Source organism: Acanthochromis polyacanthus, chromosome 22, assembly GCF_021347895.1.
Source record: "Acanthochromis polyacanthus isolate Apoly-LR-REF ecotype Palm Island chromosome 22, KAUST_Apoly_ChrSc, whole genome shotgun sequence".
NCBI lineage: Eukaryota > Metazoa > Chordata > Actinopteri > Pomacentridae > Acanthochromis > Acanthochromis polyacanthus.
This window is the reverse complement of record NC_067134.1, coordinates 16,134,457-16,150,261: the sequence shown is the minus strand read 5'-3', so window position 1 is coordinate 16,150,261 and position 15,805 is coordinate 16,134,457. Positions and strand designations below refer to the sequence as shown.

At 42.5% G+C, this 15,805-nt stretch overlaps 1 protein-coding gene and 1 long non-coding RNA gene across 2 annotated transcripts in view; one reads left to right on the top strand and one right to left on the bottom strand.

Annotated features, from left to right (window-relative positions):
• Positions 1-2,213, bottom strand: part of LOC110968915 (uncharacterized) — a 20,950-nt gene extending 18,737 nt beyond the window's left edge. Inside the window, exon 1 of the long non-coding RNA XR_007939597.1 lies at positions 2,089-2,213. This is a non-coding gene — a long non-coding RNA (uncharacterized LOC110968915). The remainder of the gene's footprint in view (positions 1-2,088) is intronic.
• The window catches only part of LOC110968913 (vascular endothelial growth factor C-like), a 22,550-nt gene extending 6,745 nt beyond the window's left edge, over positions 1-15,805 (top strand). Inside the window, exons 2-8 of the mRNA XM_022218927.2 lie at positions 930-1,182; positions 1,496-1,686; positions 2,110-2,240; positions 2,328-2,431; positions 10,523-10,657; positions 10,987-11,188; positions 14,288-15,805. Of these exons, the coding sequence (XP_022074619.1) occupies positions 930-1,182; positions 1,496-1,686; positions 2,110-2,240; positions 2,328-2,431; positions 10,523-10,657; positions 10,987-11,188; positions 14,288-14,399 (1,128 nt within the window). The 3' untranslated portion in view covers positions 14,400-15,805. The remainder of the gene's footprint in view (positions 1-929; positions 1,183-1,495; positions 1,687-2,109; positions 2,241-2,327; positions 2,432-10,522; positions 10,658-10,986; positions 11,189-14,287) is intronic.

The window sequence follows — 15,805 nt, the reverse complement described above, 5'->3', positions numbered from 1 at the left end:
CTGTGGACACTTGGAAAAATATTGTACGGGTTGATTCCAGTTTTTTTTTACATTTTTGAAATAAATAATCACACTTTTTTTTAATGATTTATAGCATAATATCTGTGTCTTAATGCACACAAGACATTTCTGAAGTTTCTCTCCTTCTTCATGGTTGTTCTGTTTCCATAGAGGTGCAGGACTTTAGATTGCAGTGAGAAAAAATCAGCTCACAGTGAGCGGGAGCAAAAAACATCCAGAAACTGCCGAGAGTTCAGAAGGTCAACTTGTTTTGGAGGCCAGCTTATGACAAACATACAAAAACCGAACCCGTTATGTGTAAACTGGGCCACGTTACAGCGTCATACTCAAGGGCACATATTCTCAACTTTTATCGCTTTGCCTTAAGTGAAGCTTTAAAGCATCGAGCTTGCACAACAGCACAAAAGAGCAATGACACTGAGGCAGAAAGAAAACAGTGTTTGCTGATTCCCCCGCGTACTCAAATGCAACAATAAGCGTGTGTGGGTGAAGAGAGGACACGCACACTCTCAAAAACTAACAGTAGCCAACAGCAACATGTTACAACACATTGGCAGTTGAGGTATTCAGTGTTTATCCAGCACAAACCAGCAATGCTGACAGTGTAAATTCTGTAGTAACTGATAGTATTCCTCTAAAAAAAACACACCTATCATTTTCAAATCTAACCCTTCAACATATGAAACATGTGTTTTATAACCAAAAACAGCCTTTTGGACTTGAAATCTGCGTCTTACGAGTCAATGGCAGCTTGTTTGTGTCTTTTAGACTTTTTACTGCCTCCTTAAACTTTTCCCTGTTTATGATTTTATCTGTCCATGCAAAGCTTTGCAGCAACACATAAACTCCTATTACAACATCTGTCACATATGAAGTCTCATTTTTTTTTAAATTCTGTTTTCTGCCAGGCTCCGGTGCCGTCAGATGATCAGCCCAGTTTGGACACAGTAACTAGTGTGGATCAGCTGCTGCAGCTTCTATACCCTGAATACAGTTTGATTCAGCAGTGCATGAGGAAGAAATCCTGGCACACGTCCTCCTCACCCTCTTCCCCGTCTTTTTCCACCTCCTCTGCGAGCCCTTTAGGCCACTCCAACAATGACGATCTGTGGGTCAAGCTGAGGGAGGAGGCTCTTTACAAAGTGGATGGGACTTTGGCAGGTAAACACACAAAATGTAAACTACTGAATCACTTGAAGGTAGATTCAAACAACATTTCATGTCGTTTTAAGTATTTGAAAACACTAGAGCTGAGTGAAGAAATAATCCAGTGGTGACATAACCAGAGAAACCATGTTTTTATGGGCTTCCAGACGGACTTCATTGTACTGGAGACAGACAAAACTAGGTGGTATTCAAGAGGCTTGATGATTGCCTGCGCCCAAACCTTCAAGTATTCCATTTCAGAAAAAAGGCTCTCATGTGTTCGAATGTCCGCAAACAAAATCCAGTTACTCAATCCTACTGTTTTCAGTCATCCTCGAGGAGGTCCAGCGAACTTCGTGCCAGCCCAGAGAGGTCTGCGTCGAGGTCGCTAAAGAATACCCAGAATCCACCAGTCAGTTCTACATCCCTCGCTGTGTGGCGCTGCATCGCTGCGGCGGATGCTGCACCAACGAGGCCTATTACTGCACCAACACAAGTCACACGCTTGTCAACAAGACGGTAAGCACTGAGGCGGGACGCCGAGTCATGCAATTTTTAGCACTTGAATTATTTAATCACGCTCCACGGCTTGAGTGCGCTCCTTTTTGTGCTCCTGAACCTCAAACTGGCTCAGGAAAGAGGACAGAAACTAATCTGCCCAGTTATATAACTAGCTCATCAGAAGTTCAACCCGCCCTGCTCCTATGGGACACCGTCTGGCTGCTGCTGGACGTCAAGTCAACACAGTGTCACGCACAGTTGCACAATCTTGTAACCATGACATCAATCTCTGCAACACACATCTCAGGCAACGTTGTTATGAGAGCAGCAGCGAAAAAGAAAGAAAACAAAGAGCAGAAACAACACAGAAAGCCTGCTTTGTTCCACAGCATGCAGTTTTAGCCACACACACACACTTACCGTTACCCTTCTCGCTGCCAGCTGATGGAGCTGTCCCCACCCAGGATGGATCGCTCCGTCGTCATGGTGACCTTCATCAACCACACTTCGTGCGAATGCCTGCCCAAGCGGCCGCTCCACTCCATCATCAGACGAGCAGCGACGGATCACCTGTGAGTGAGAGCGAACGGTGACGCATTTACAAACATCAGTGAATCACAAGTGGTGTAGATGAGCCTTCATAATACTGTGCTGTGTAGGTGTTCGCCTCCCGATCTGCCCTGCGCCTCGGGGTCGTTCTGGGATCCAGTGAACTGTGTGTGCGTCTCCACAGACACCGTTAACTACTCTGACAGAGAAACGGGTAAGTGTGTTTGAGTCATGTCGGTCAAATTAGTCAGCTTCTGGTATTTTGTCTAGACTGTCAGTGGTTCCCAACTAGAGGGTCAAGACCTTAAGGAGACAAATCCAAAAGGTTTAAATCTTCCTGTGACACCAAATTATGTTTACAGGGCTGCCAATCAGTCATGCAGAAAACGCTAAACTCCCCTTCAACAAATTCAACTTAGTTTTAACCATTTACAGGATATTTGAGAATGTTTAAATGCATGTGAAGCAACAAATGTAATATTAAAGCTGCAAGCAGCGATGGACGGGTCCTCGCATCCACGCTGGTCGTGAATCCACGCACGTCCACCAGGTGGCGCTGTGACTGAGAGTGTATGTCGGCCTCTGAATCGCATCTGGACCAGAGTCCAATCATACATTTAAAATTTCAGCCAGACTGTAGCATGTTCAGAGCAGTTATAGAGCATTTCCTGTCTATCCACCAGGTTTTTGTGAGCATTGGAGTATTCCTAACCTGTCAGAAAGGGCTTTGTTTTTCATGGCGATATTTGGTTGCTACGGCAACAGCGTTGCATGAAATGTCACACCCTTCACAGTGTGTGATTGTCAAGAGGTGAAGACTCGACTGACCAATTTCCAGCATGATATCACCAAGTTTGGGGCCATTGTACCTGAAAATATAAGGCCTTAAACTTACTATTACCAACAGGTGGCGCTATGACTTTTTCAAAATTTATGAGTGTGGATGTGTTCAGACTGGACCTGGTATCCAGCATGTGAAGTCTGAGGCAGATAGGATGTTGTTCAGCTGAGATATGAATCGTTAAATTTTCATGGCGAAACATCGAAATTGGTTTGGCCGCCACAGACACGCCCTTTGATGACAAGTCACCATTTTCACTGGGATGCATCATCAATGTGTTTAGGCTGTTGTCACTGCATTTGAAGTGAATATGATCAACCGGGTAACAATAGGGCATGAAAGTGTAAAAGATGTCTATTTCCTGAAACCACAAGGTGGCGCTATGACTGTCAATGAATATCCCTATGTGGATGACATCAGGACAGGACTGTCATCATACATGTAAAGTTTCAGGCAGATTGGAGCATGTTGAGAAGAATTAGACACCACTTCCTCTTTCATGGCGAAGGATCAGTTGTTTGAGGCTCCGCCATGGCCACACCTTTTGGCTTCTGGTTGAGTTTTTGATAACTTTTCATCAGAAAGGTCTGGTGCATGTACTGGCCAAATTTCAGTTCTCTCAGACTTATCCACTAGGAGCTATAAATTTTGACAAATGTACAGCAAATTCAAGATGGCCGACTTCCTGTTGGGTTTAGGGTGTGGCTGTGATTGACTTTTTGGTGTGTCCTGATGTGGTGCATATGCCCACCAAATATTGTAGCTGTAAATAAAACATTGTGGAAGTTGGCCTAATGACCACTGTTTCAATTTTGCAGGTGGCGCTATAGAGCCATTTTTCCACACATATGCGCAACTCCCATAAAATATCAAATTTTTCGCCAGTCCTGATGTGCACGCCAAATTTCACGCGTTTTGGTTCATGATAAGGCCGCCAAAAAGGCAAGTCATTTCCCGAGGAGCGATTAAGTTTGAAAAATTTACAGCAAATTGAAGGTGGCCGACTTCCTGTTGGGTTTAGGGCGTGGCTGTAATTGACTTTTTGGTGTGTCCAGATGTTCTGCATATGCCCACCAAATATTGTAGCTGTACATGAAACATTGTGGCAGTTGGCCTAATGACTACTTTTTCAAGTTTGCAGGTGGCGCTATAGAGCCATTTTGCCACGCACATGCGCAACTCCCATAAAATATCAAATTTTTCGCCAGTCCTGATGTGCATGCCAAATTTCACGCGTTTTGGAGTATGATAAGGCCGCCAAAAAGCCAATTTACTTTACGGGAGAAAAAAAAAAAAAAAAAAAATAATAATAATAATAATTAAAGCTGCAAGCAGCGATGGACGGGTCCTCGCATCCACACTGGTCGTGAATCCACGCACGTCCACCAGGTGGCGCTGTGACTGAGAGTGTATGTCGGCCTCTGAATCGCATCTGGACCAGAGTCCAATCATACATTTAAAATTTCAGCCAGACTGTAGCATGTTCAGAGCAGTTATAGAGCATTTCCTGTCTATCCACCAGGTGGCGCTGTAACTCAGAGTGTATTTCACACAGTGGATGTGATGAGGGTTGGACTCTGATCACTCATGAAAAGTTTCAGGCTGATTTGATCATGTAGAGGCCAGTTATACAGCATTTACTGTCCCTCCATCAGGTGGCGCTGCGACTGAGAGTGTCTGTTGGCCTGTAGATGTGATCAGGATTGGATTGTGATCACACATGGAAAGTTTGAGGCAGATTGGAGCATGCAGAGGAGAGTTATACAGCAGTTGATGTTTCATGGCGAAGCATCAAAACGCTGATGGTCGCCATGGCCACGCCATTTGGCTTCTGGTTAAACTTTTGATAACTTTTCCAAACCAAGTCCTGCTGTGTGGACTGACAAAATTTCAGGTCTCCTGGAATTATCCCCTAGGAGGTATTAACTCTCAAAAATGAGAAAAATCATCAAAAATCTCACAATTAATCCAAGATGGCCGACTTCCTGTTGGGTTTAGGACATGGCTCCAAGAGGCTTTTTTGTGCGTCCTGATGTCCTCTATAAGCCTCCCAAATTTCATGGATGTAGGTGAAACGTGCTGGGGGGGCTGTTTGTTAAAAATACTGTAGGGGGCGCTATAGCATGTGCAGTGCCGAGATGCATACAGTGTTGTTCCTTGGGTCAATGGTGATGTGTGTGGTAATTTTTGTGAGCATTGGAGTATTCCTAACCTGTCAGAAAGGGCTTTGTTTTTCATGGCGATATTTGGTTGCTACGGCAACAGCGTTACATGAAATGTCACACCCTTCACAGTGTGTGATTGTCAAGAGGTGAAGACTCGACTGACCAATTTCCAGCATGATATCACCAAGTTTGGGGCCATTGTACCTGAAAATATAAGGCCTTAAACTTACTATTACCAACAGGTGGCGCTATGACTTTTTCAAAATTTATGAGTGTGGATGTGTTCAGACTGGACCTGGTATCCAGCATGTGAAGTCTGAGGCAGATAGGATGTTGTTCAGCTGAGATATGAATCGTTAAATTTTCATGGCGAAACATCGAAATTGGTTTGGCCGCCACAGACACGCCCTTTGATGACAAGTCACCATTTTCACTGGGATGCATCATCAATGTGTTTAGGCTGTTGTCACTGCATTTGAAGTGAATATGATCAACTGGGTAACAATAGGGCATGAAAGTGTAAAAGATGTCTATTTCCTGAAACCACAAGGTGGCGCTATGACTGTCAATGAATATCCCTATGTGGATGACATCAGGACAGGACTGTCATCATACATGTAAAGTTTCAGGCAGATTGGAGCATGTTGAGAAGAATTAGACACCACTTCCTGTTTCATGGCGAAGGATCAGTTGTTTGAGGCTCCGCCATGGTCACACCTTTTGGCTTCTGGTTGAGTTTTTGATAACTTTTCATCAGAAAGGTCTGGTGCATGTACTGGCCAAATTTCAGTTCTCTCAGACTTATCCACTAGGAGCTATAAATTTTGACAAATGTACAGCAAATTCAAGATGGCCGACTTCCTGTTGGGTTTAGGGTGTGGCTGTGATTGACTTTTTGGTGTGTCCTGATGTGGTGCATATGCCCACCAAATATTGTAGCTGTAAATAAAACATTGTGGAAGTTGGCCTAATGACCACTGTTTCAATTTTGCAGGTGGCGCTATAGAGCCATTTTTTCACACATATGCGCAACTCCCATAAAATATCAAATTTTTCGCCAGTCCTGATGTGCACGCCAAATTTCACGCGTTTTGGTTCATGATAAGGCCGCCAAAAAGGCAAGTCATTTCCCGAGGAGCGATTAAGTTTGAAAAATTTACAGCAAATTGAAGGTGGCCGACTTCCTGTTGGGTTTAGGGCGTGGCTGTAATTGACTTTTTGGTGTGTCCAGATGTTCTGCATATGCCCACCAAATATTGTAGCTGTACATGAAACATTGTGGCAGTTGGCCTAATGACTACTTTTTCAACTTTGCAGGTGGCGCTATAGAGCCATTTTGCCACGCACATGCGCAACTCCCATAAAATATCAAATTTTTCGCCAGTCCTGATGTGCATGCCAAATTTCACGCGTTTTGGAGTATGATAAGGCCGCCAAAAAGCCAATTTACTTTACGGGAGAAAAAAAAAAAAAAAAAAATAATAATAATAATAATAATAATAAACCCTAGGGTTTCAATAGGGTCCTTGGCACCGCTGGTGCCTTGGACAGTCGGTGCCCTGGCACCGCCTGTCCTTCGCACCCTCGGTGCTCGGACCCTAATAATAATAAACCCTAGGGTTTCAATAGGGTCCTTGGCACCGCTGGTGCCTTGGACAGTCGGTGCCCTGGCACCGCCTGTCCTTCGCACCCTCGGTGCTCGGACCCTAATTAAGCCAGGTTGTTAACCCTCTGAGTCCCAAACCCTGCCAGCAGGTTTAAAAAGCATGTCGTTTTTGCAAAAAAACTCCAGAATCCCACCATTTATCAGAGTCAGAACCTGCAAAAACTGTCAGCTTTTTCACGTTACCATGTGGGATGTGAGCTTCCATTTGTATAATTTAGCTAATCTAAGCCTAAAAGCTTCTTATAAATTTAAATATTCATCAAAAATAAACTGTTACCGCAATTTAGATTCTGCAAAAGACAGAATATTCTGCTCTCCACAGCACAATTGAGAAGCAGTAACTCATTTGCGATAAAAATTCAGGGACTTTTTGGCTGAACTGCAGGCCGTGTTTCCAACAAGCAGATAGGAAGCAAGTATGGAAACAAATGAAATTAGTAAAATATCTATAGTATGCGGAGTCACGATTATTTTTTCCAGTATTCCTAACAGCTGTGGGTCACTTGAAAAATAGCTGCACATGTTCATGGTTTTCTTTTAGATTTTTGTAAATGAAATGATTAAACAAATTCAACTTTCATTTTTCCTAATTTTACGTTTTATGCCACTCTAACTGTGCCATACTGCGGAGAAGACATTTATGATCATCTCGCTTTCTTCATGGTTGTCCTGTTTCCATGGAGGTGCAGGACTTTATATCACAGTGCAAAATGATCCCACAGTGAGTAAAAATGCAACAGGAGCAAAAAGTTTGGAGAACTGAGGGTTAAACAAGCAACATTCAAAAATCTACAGCAGAGCTTAAATCACTGCTCAGGAAACCTAAAAACAAGCACAATTTTGTTAGATTTTACTCATGCAAAGTGCAAATAGTCCTCTAAACATGCTGTGAACATCCAGAAGGGTCATCTCACTGATAGAAATGTGCTTTTACTTCTAAAAGTGGACACTGCCTTTTAACTGGGTCACAGCTCTCAACCACAAAGCTCCACTGAGCAAGTTTTGGCATGTGACCTGGATGCATTTTCCCAAAAAAGAAAAACTCCACCAGCAGAGCCAAATGATGAGGATGGTGCCTGGGCATCATATTAAGTGATGCGAAACAAATTCCTCCCGAGGCGACGTTTCTTCAGATCTAACAGTTAAAAGCGTCTTTGTGGTATTTCACTTGTACAATCATGTAGCGAGCTACAGCGCCTTCCACTTTCAGCTCATTTTTCTCATAATAAACGAACATTGCATTGTCTTAAAAGCAGACTGGATGACAACAAACACAAAGTTATTTTTCATGCATATGCAGCTCCTGGGAATAGTAGGGCAAAACGAATCACGCCTAAAATAAATGGTTCCACACCAACTTTTCTTCTCTTCACCACAGCCATGTGACAAGTGCAGCTGACCACCTACGGAGGGAATAAAATGCTTTCCTCTCTGCTGCTTTAACCACAGTTGTTGTAGTTGCTTGCCTCTAATTGCATCTGTGAAACAAGGATTCGCATTTACACATTTGCTGAAGTACAAACCATGTTAATGACTGACATTTAGCTAAATGTAAATCATAAAGATGCTGAGGTTTGGTAGATGTTCATAGCTCCGCTTGTTATCATGCCAGCATTCGGCCACAATTACATTATTTAAGTGGAATATTTGTTGGGTTTTCAACTTTCCAATGGTTCTCAAACTACTCATCAGCGATCTATTCGACATCCCCACAAAGTACAGCTTCTGCTCAACAGATTCTGTATAAATCTGAAGATTCCACACTTAGCAGTGCAGTTGTGAAGCCACTAGTAACGAGGCTGCAACCAACAGCAACGCGAAAAAATAATCTTGTATTTTTTGGCAGCAATTACCAACACTGCACAATTTATTTAGCCTAGCCGCGCTAGACAACCCACGGCAACGAATTTAATTCTCTGCCAGGGTGGGTCCAGTTACCCTCCATAAGGCTCGAGGCTGGATGCTCCTAAAACTGGCCGGACCAATCACCGTGAAGTGTAGAGTCAGAAGGCGGGCGTAACGAAGTGAGGACAGAGGCGCAACGATTCTGACAGAAACAACCGGCGCATAATAAACAGTTATCTTTCGACTGGGCTTTGGCCACAGCCCTTAAATATTTGAAGCTAAAATTCAACTTGAAAGATAAACAAAGGACGGCACTGAAGTGTTTCATTGAGAAGAAAGACGTATTTGGACTTATGCCGACGGGATATGGCAGATCCTTAATATACCAGTTGGCTCTGCTGGTTGGGAAGCAAATGGGACTTAGCCACAATCAGGCGTAAACTAACCGTGACGTCACCCGTTGGTTTCAACGCCGAGAAAATGAAGCCCGGATTTTGCTACTTCCTGGTCTCCGTTTTGGATTTTTTTGGAGCCAGTGACGTAAAAAGCGTCATCAAACACGCTGGACCGGAGAGCAACTAGTGGCAGGATTGGCTGAGGACTCTCTTATCCCGCCCACATTTTACCGCAGAGGCTTCTGTTGCTGTCTATCAAGTATAGCCACACCCCCTGGCTCCGCCAACTTTAACGATTTATTTAAAATTCAGTATTGATTTATTTTAGGATCAGCCACCTGATCTCTCATCCTGACCATGAAAACTAACGGGAAAAAAATCCTGAGCTGTAGAAAATCAGTCTATCAAATTTTATTTTTTCCAAAAATGAATTGGGGTCTATGGAGCAAAAGCTTTTTGGAGCCAACCCGAGCAGACGGCGGGATATTGCAAGTTTTTGACACTTCCGGGTTGGCTTCAATTCTGGAGCCAGATGCTTCGTCCACTATATATACAGTCTATGGCCACAATCCGCCGGTGCTCTAGGAACTACGTCAGCCTATTCGTTGCGTTGATTGGTTGTATACCTACCCAATTGCTGCAGAGGGATTTGATAGACAACCTTTTAGCCCGCCTCCGTCCCTGTCGAGCGTGCCTAGACCCTTGTGCCTTCAGAACATGGGGTCTAGCGCGGCGAGGCTACAATTTATTAGGACCAGAAATTGTAAAAACAGAAAGTTTCAGCAGTCCTGGAAGTCGAGTGTGATGGTTCTGTCGCTAAAATTGACCAAATGTGAGATGGTGCTGGCTTCACTGCACCGTTTCTCACGGATTTAAAATGTACTTTTGGTCGTTGGTGACACATTTGGCTGATGTGCAAGCAGAGATTAACGCAGTTTAGCAGTGGCAAGTGTGACCCTGGAAATTTTTCTGTAGCAATAATTGCCTCACATGCAGATTTTCAGTAAATACTACACTTTTTCGATGTTCCCTAAACGCCTCACATGCAGGCTACTCTGTAGACAGCTGCACTGTTTGAGCTGATTTGGCCATTTGGGACATCGGACGGTCATGGGGCCGGCTAGCCAAACAGTCCAGAGAACCACAAGTCGCTCCTTTGAATTTCCCTCAGAAACAAACAGAACCATAACATCCGGCTCCCTTCAAAGAGCTGCGATTCCCAACACTGCTTCAAAAACAATCCACTGCATAGCTGTGGAGATATATCTACAGCGTACTGGATTACCATCTACAAAGCGCCACCCCAACTTCGGCAAATAAGCTAAATTAACAACAGAAAGACAAAACAAAGCTAGAAAAAGTGACTAAATACCATTTTTCCACTTTCTTCCAGAGGTGCTGGACTCAGGCCTCCTGGCTCTTTGTGGGCCCAACAGGGTTCTGGAGCACTCGACCTGCGAGTGCATCTGTCAAAACGGACTCACCGAAACCAGCTGTGATCCAGGCTGGAAACTGGACCATAACACCTGTAAGAAGCATAAGGCCTGGTGTACATATGCTGTAACATATAGGGAGGAAATATCACAGAGCAATCGCATTAAAAAGTGCTCAAAAATGAATATTTTTTGAGGCCACATCTGGATTTCAAGGCTTGTCAATCTGAAAGTAAAACAGGAGACAGAAAAATAAACAGTTTGAGAGAAGTTTTGGGAAGCAGGGTTACGCAAATATCTAACATGTAGGAGCACGACTATGAAATATGTCAGTGCTGAGGGGGTTTTGCAGTGCAATATCTGATAAAGATTAAATTCACAAACCTACATTCCCACCTTTCCTCTGTGGTTGATCTTCTCCCAGGTGAATGCCAGTGTGAAGGCCCCGCTGATGGGAAGTTTTGCCCTGCTCGCCAGCGGTGGGATGACGAGCTGTGTGGCTGCGTTTGCGCTGCAGATTGTCCTGGAAATCAGCCGCTGAACCCCGACACCTGCCTGTGCCAGTGCAGGGAAACTCCAGAGTCGTGTCTTCGGCAGGGCAAGAGGTTCAACCGCAACACCTGCAGGTCGGCATAGAAAAATCCAGGAATCTGTCTAGTTTGGAAGCCAAAGTAGCCTTGCTTATCCCCTTTTCCTTATGGCAATGACAGATTGTCTCCTCTGGGGGTTAAATTATCTCAAGAATCTGCACTGTGGGTCTCTGCCAAACAGATTCTTTTAGAAACCCCTTTGCCTGAAGCCATAAAAGTTAATCATAGACACAGTAATAGACATTTTCTAGTCATTAACAAGAACGTTCTGCAACTGTATGGGGAGCAGCATTAATCATGTATTGTCTTTATGGCTTAATATTTGCACTTACAGCAGTTGGAATTCAATGTTGACACCAATTGTTGTGGCACCAAAATATGACAAAATCAGTTCTGCTAATATTTCTAAAAGACAGAAAATATCTACTTTCTATTTTTAAATCACAGTTCTAAGAAATAGTATCCAAGTTTGTCTCCAAGATTACATCCAAACTCTTCATTGGAGCTCCTCTTTTATTATTTTCACAGTTGCATAAAATGTTAACTCTTGTATCTGATGTAGCACAATTTTCCAGATGCGCTGCACTTGTCTGTACTAACAGCAGTCCCATTGTACCACAAAAAGACAGCAGTATAACTGCATTAATCCAGAATACACTCATAAAGAGATTTAAGAGACTATAAAGTATACGGTCTATAAAAAGTATTCACCCGCCCTGAATCGTGGTCAATATAAAATGGATTTTTTTTAACAAGAATTACAACAAAGATTCTCTTGTGTAAAAGGGAAAACAGATTTCTACAAAATAATGTCAATAAATTTAAAAAAAAGTCAGTATTTATCTATTATTGAGCCAGACACTTTGGCATCAAATAGTCTTCATTTTGTTCTCTCTTTCCAAACAAGCCAAATTAAATTCACAGTGATTCAATGTTGAAAAGCAATAAAATGGGGAAAACCTCCAAGGGGAGCGAGTACTCTTTATAGAGACTGTATTGGTACCAATGGAGGGGATTTATCATGGACTCTGGAGTCAAAAGAGGATGGCTCTGATGAATATTTACAAGTCGGAAAAGCTCTACTGTTTTGGAGCTGTAGCTACGGTAAGATGGTGACTTTAATTCAGAGGAAAGTGTGCACAAATTAGTGTAATGACAATTCAGTGTTAAATTAATTGCTATAGCTCAACAGCAGCACATCTGTATGTCAGTTCATGATGAGTCACCTTAACCAGTAGTTCAAACTGGGAGGACAGCTCCAGTATATGGTGCCTCAGATGGGCCACCGGGGCGGTGTCACAGCTCTTCACCCTGCGAGCTCTGGGATGAGGAAAGACTGAGAAACTCTGGATGGAAATGTCAAACATTCCACACAAGAAAAGGAAAACTTTCTCCCGGCACTTTTCTTTCGTTCACATTTCCATGTGACCTTTTATGGACATGAGGCGTCCTAAACATTTGTGCGTGTTTTGCATGCGTGTTGTGGTTCCCACAGCCAGCATGCAAGAGATCAGCCTTCCTCTGACCCCGGAGGTCTGTAGAGAGCCGGAAAGGGAGGCTGGTAGCTGGATGATGGCGAGCAGAGCAGCCATCAGAGCTGGCCGGCAGGCAGCTCGGAGACAGATGGACTGACAGGCACTAAGAAAACACATCAGCAGACATGAGATTTGATATGACTGAGTTACAGTCATGGCTTTTCATGTGGGAAAGTTCATGGGCGTACAAGCATGTGACCTTTCAATGCAGTTTCCTCAACTTTTTCAGCTGAAATAAATAACGCTGAACTTTAGTATAAGTGTTGTATGTGCATGAAATTTTTTAGCATAAAAGAAACTCTGTAAAATGTAAATATTGTCTTGCAAACTGATTCTTCAAAAGTGTTTGCTACATATACAGTATGAAGATAGACACATCACTAAAGATCAGTTAATAATAGCTGAGTATTTACACTCACTAAGCTAACTGCTAAGTGGAGCTTGTATATACATAAGATGAACAGTGAAATATTCTAAACATATCTGACCAGACATGATTACATCCTGCTAAATAATTGTATAAACAGACAATAAATTATTACAAGTAGCACAACAAAACTGAAATTATGTGCAAATTTGTACAAAAAATGTGAAATGCTGGCTACATTTGCAGATATACACACAAACTAAAATAAAATTAAAACACACTCACTAACTAGTTCCCAGTAAAGATTAGCTGTCACTAGCTAAGTATTTACATCCACTAAGCTAACTGCAAGGTGTAGTTTGCAGCTACCTGAGCTAGCTAACTGATTACCTGACAAAGCTAGCATTAAGTCGCTAATATACAACATTAAGGAACGCAAAAAGATGGACAATATCTAACAAGACATGCAGTTAAACTCTGCTTTACAAAATCTGGCTACATCAAATGTTTTATTTTTGGTGTGTGTCTACATGAGACAAAGTGATATTGATAAATTATTAGGATTTTAAGATTAGATTAGCTTTTAGACAGAATAGCATGTCACAGAGAAGTAGTTCAAGGACTGTAAGAAAGTTGAAAATCCAACAATTCACCATCGTTATACAGTTTCTGGCTCTGATAAATGGTGTAAATGTAAACTTCAATTTAAAATCCACCAGAAGGTTTTGGGTTTCAGAGTGTTAAACACTAACTTAGCATGGATTTATGAATAGCTTTTGCAACCACAACCATTTTCCCCACCCACAGGGAAGTTATTATTCTTTCTCATCATTCTTTTATCAGCTTTTTTTTTAAAGTTTTATTCAACATCTGGTCACAGGAGGAGGTGGTACACTGAAGACTGTGCACCTACTGTGATTTTTAAAAGGGGAGTTCCCAGAATCCTCCCATCTCCGGAAAAATACTTTTTCTCACACAGAATCTTTTGATGCACACACAAACAAAACTTGGCTCAGAGTTTATCCAAAAGGGATGTGCAGATCTGAATAATCAATAGTATGCATGCCAAGAGATAATCTCCCCTGTGTCTTCTTTTTATTTCTGCTCTGCTGCTCGGTCTTCCTCCTCTCAACCTCACCCTTCTCAAAAATCTTTCTCTTTCTGTGCTCCCTTTTGTCATCTTTCCCTGCACTCTCTGTGCTCTCTTTTCATCTCCGTCCTTCCTGTCTCCAGCTGTTACAGGTTGCCTTGCAGAAAGCCCAGACGGGTTTGCCAGACTGGCTTCTACTACAGCCACCAAGTTTGTCAGTGCATCCCCAACCACATGAGGCCCCAGTGGAATTAACCCAAAGGCTGGCAGAGGAGCAGAGCTGCAGATGCTGCCATTTGTCGCCCTTTGACCTCAACATTTTTAGCCTAAAAACAAGGGAGCAAGGCGGTGAGAGGGCCTCTTGACAAGAGGGCAGGGCTGGAACTACATATTTACACTTGGAGGAGCTTTAATAACAGCATCTTAGCTGTGCCCAAAATGCCAAGGAGGATGAGAGAAAGAAAGAAAGACCAAAAAAATGCAGTAAAACGAAGAGGAAATGAGAAGATATTTCACTCTCTGGGACTCTTGTGTGACAGTAGTGGCCTTTTCCTTTTGTTAATATCACTCTCTCACACTGGGACGCTACCTGAAAGCCTGACAGGAAGTCTGCATGGACCAGTCAGCCTCTGAACCAACGTTCGTTCTGGCAGCAACGTGTTCCAGCAAGAAAACCAACCTGAGAGGCTCGTGCCTGTGTGAAATGGAAAGTGGAATAAGATAATAACAGAGCTGACTAAAAAGAATACAACAAAAATAAACAAGCTTCAGGCAACGTCAAGCTTTGGCTGCCTTGCTAGATATGTGAGAGGCTGAAGGAAAGATTTAGCAGAAGTCATGTAATGTGATGTTTCCTGCATGTTGCTGAGGCCTTTTATTCCCTCCTTAGAGTTGAGGTGAATGTCTTCCCAACACCTGACTGCATCTCTTACATCTTCACTAACAAATAGAGACTCAATTTTTATCACTTACGCTGATGACAAAACTGTACTTTGACCCAAAAAAATCTGGCATTTTCCCTTAGTTTATCCTTTTTTTTCCAGGACATTTAGCGAGACATTTACTGCCAGACTTTGTTCGATACACGCTAATTTAAACACTCCCAATAGTTATTACGTCTTCCAGTTTCTACTTGCCTCTACTGCAGTGCTGCTCTTTGAAGTTTTCCCTGACTGAATCCAGCCACGACTGACATTAAAATTTGGATACCACCCTGGGTCTTCCACTAATTTAACTCTACATGCTCTAAGTAATATTATTTGTATATATTTAATTTGTTTCATATTTAAAACAGTGAGCGTTTTAAGACGGAATCATGTGTTGTTGTAAAATAACTGTATTTAAGTCACTATCACAACTAAATATTGTTTTGGAGCGAAACTATTTACGTGTCTTTGTACTCAAGCGGTTTTAATTACTATGGAAAATTCTGTTTTTGATTGTCTGTTTTGCCTGAACTGCAAAATATTCATTTTAACAAGTCATTGAGACGCCTATACAGCAGTCTAAAAACCACATTAATGTTAAAATGAAGATTAACTGCAGTGTAGATGATTGTAGTGTTCGTGCTTTAAGGATGTAGAGAAAAACTGAAATTCTCCCATCATGCTTAAATATTTAAAGTAGTCTTGAAGTACTGATTAAACAGCTTGTCAGACTGA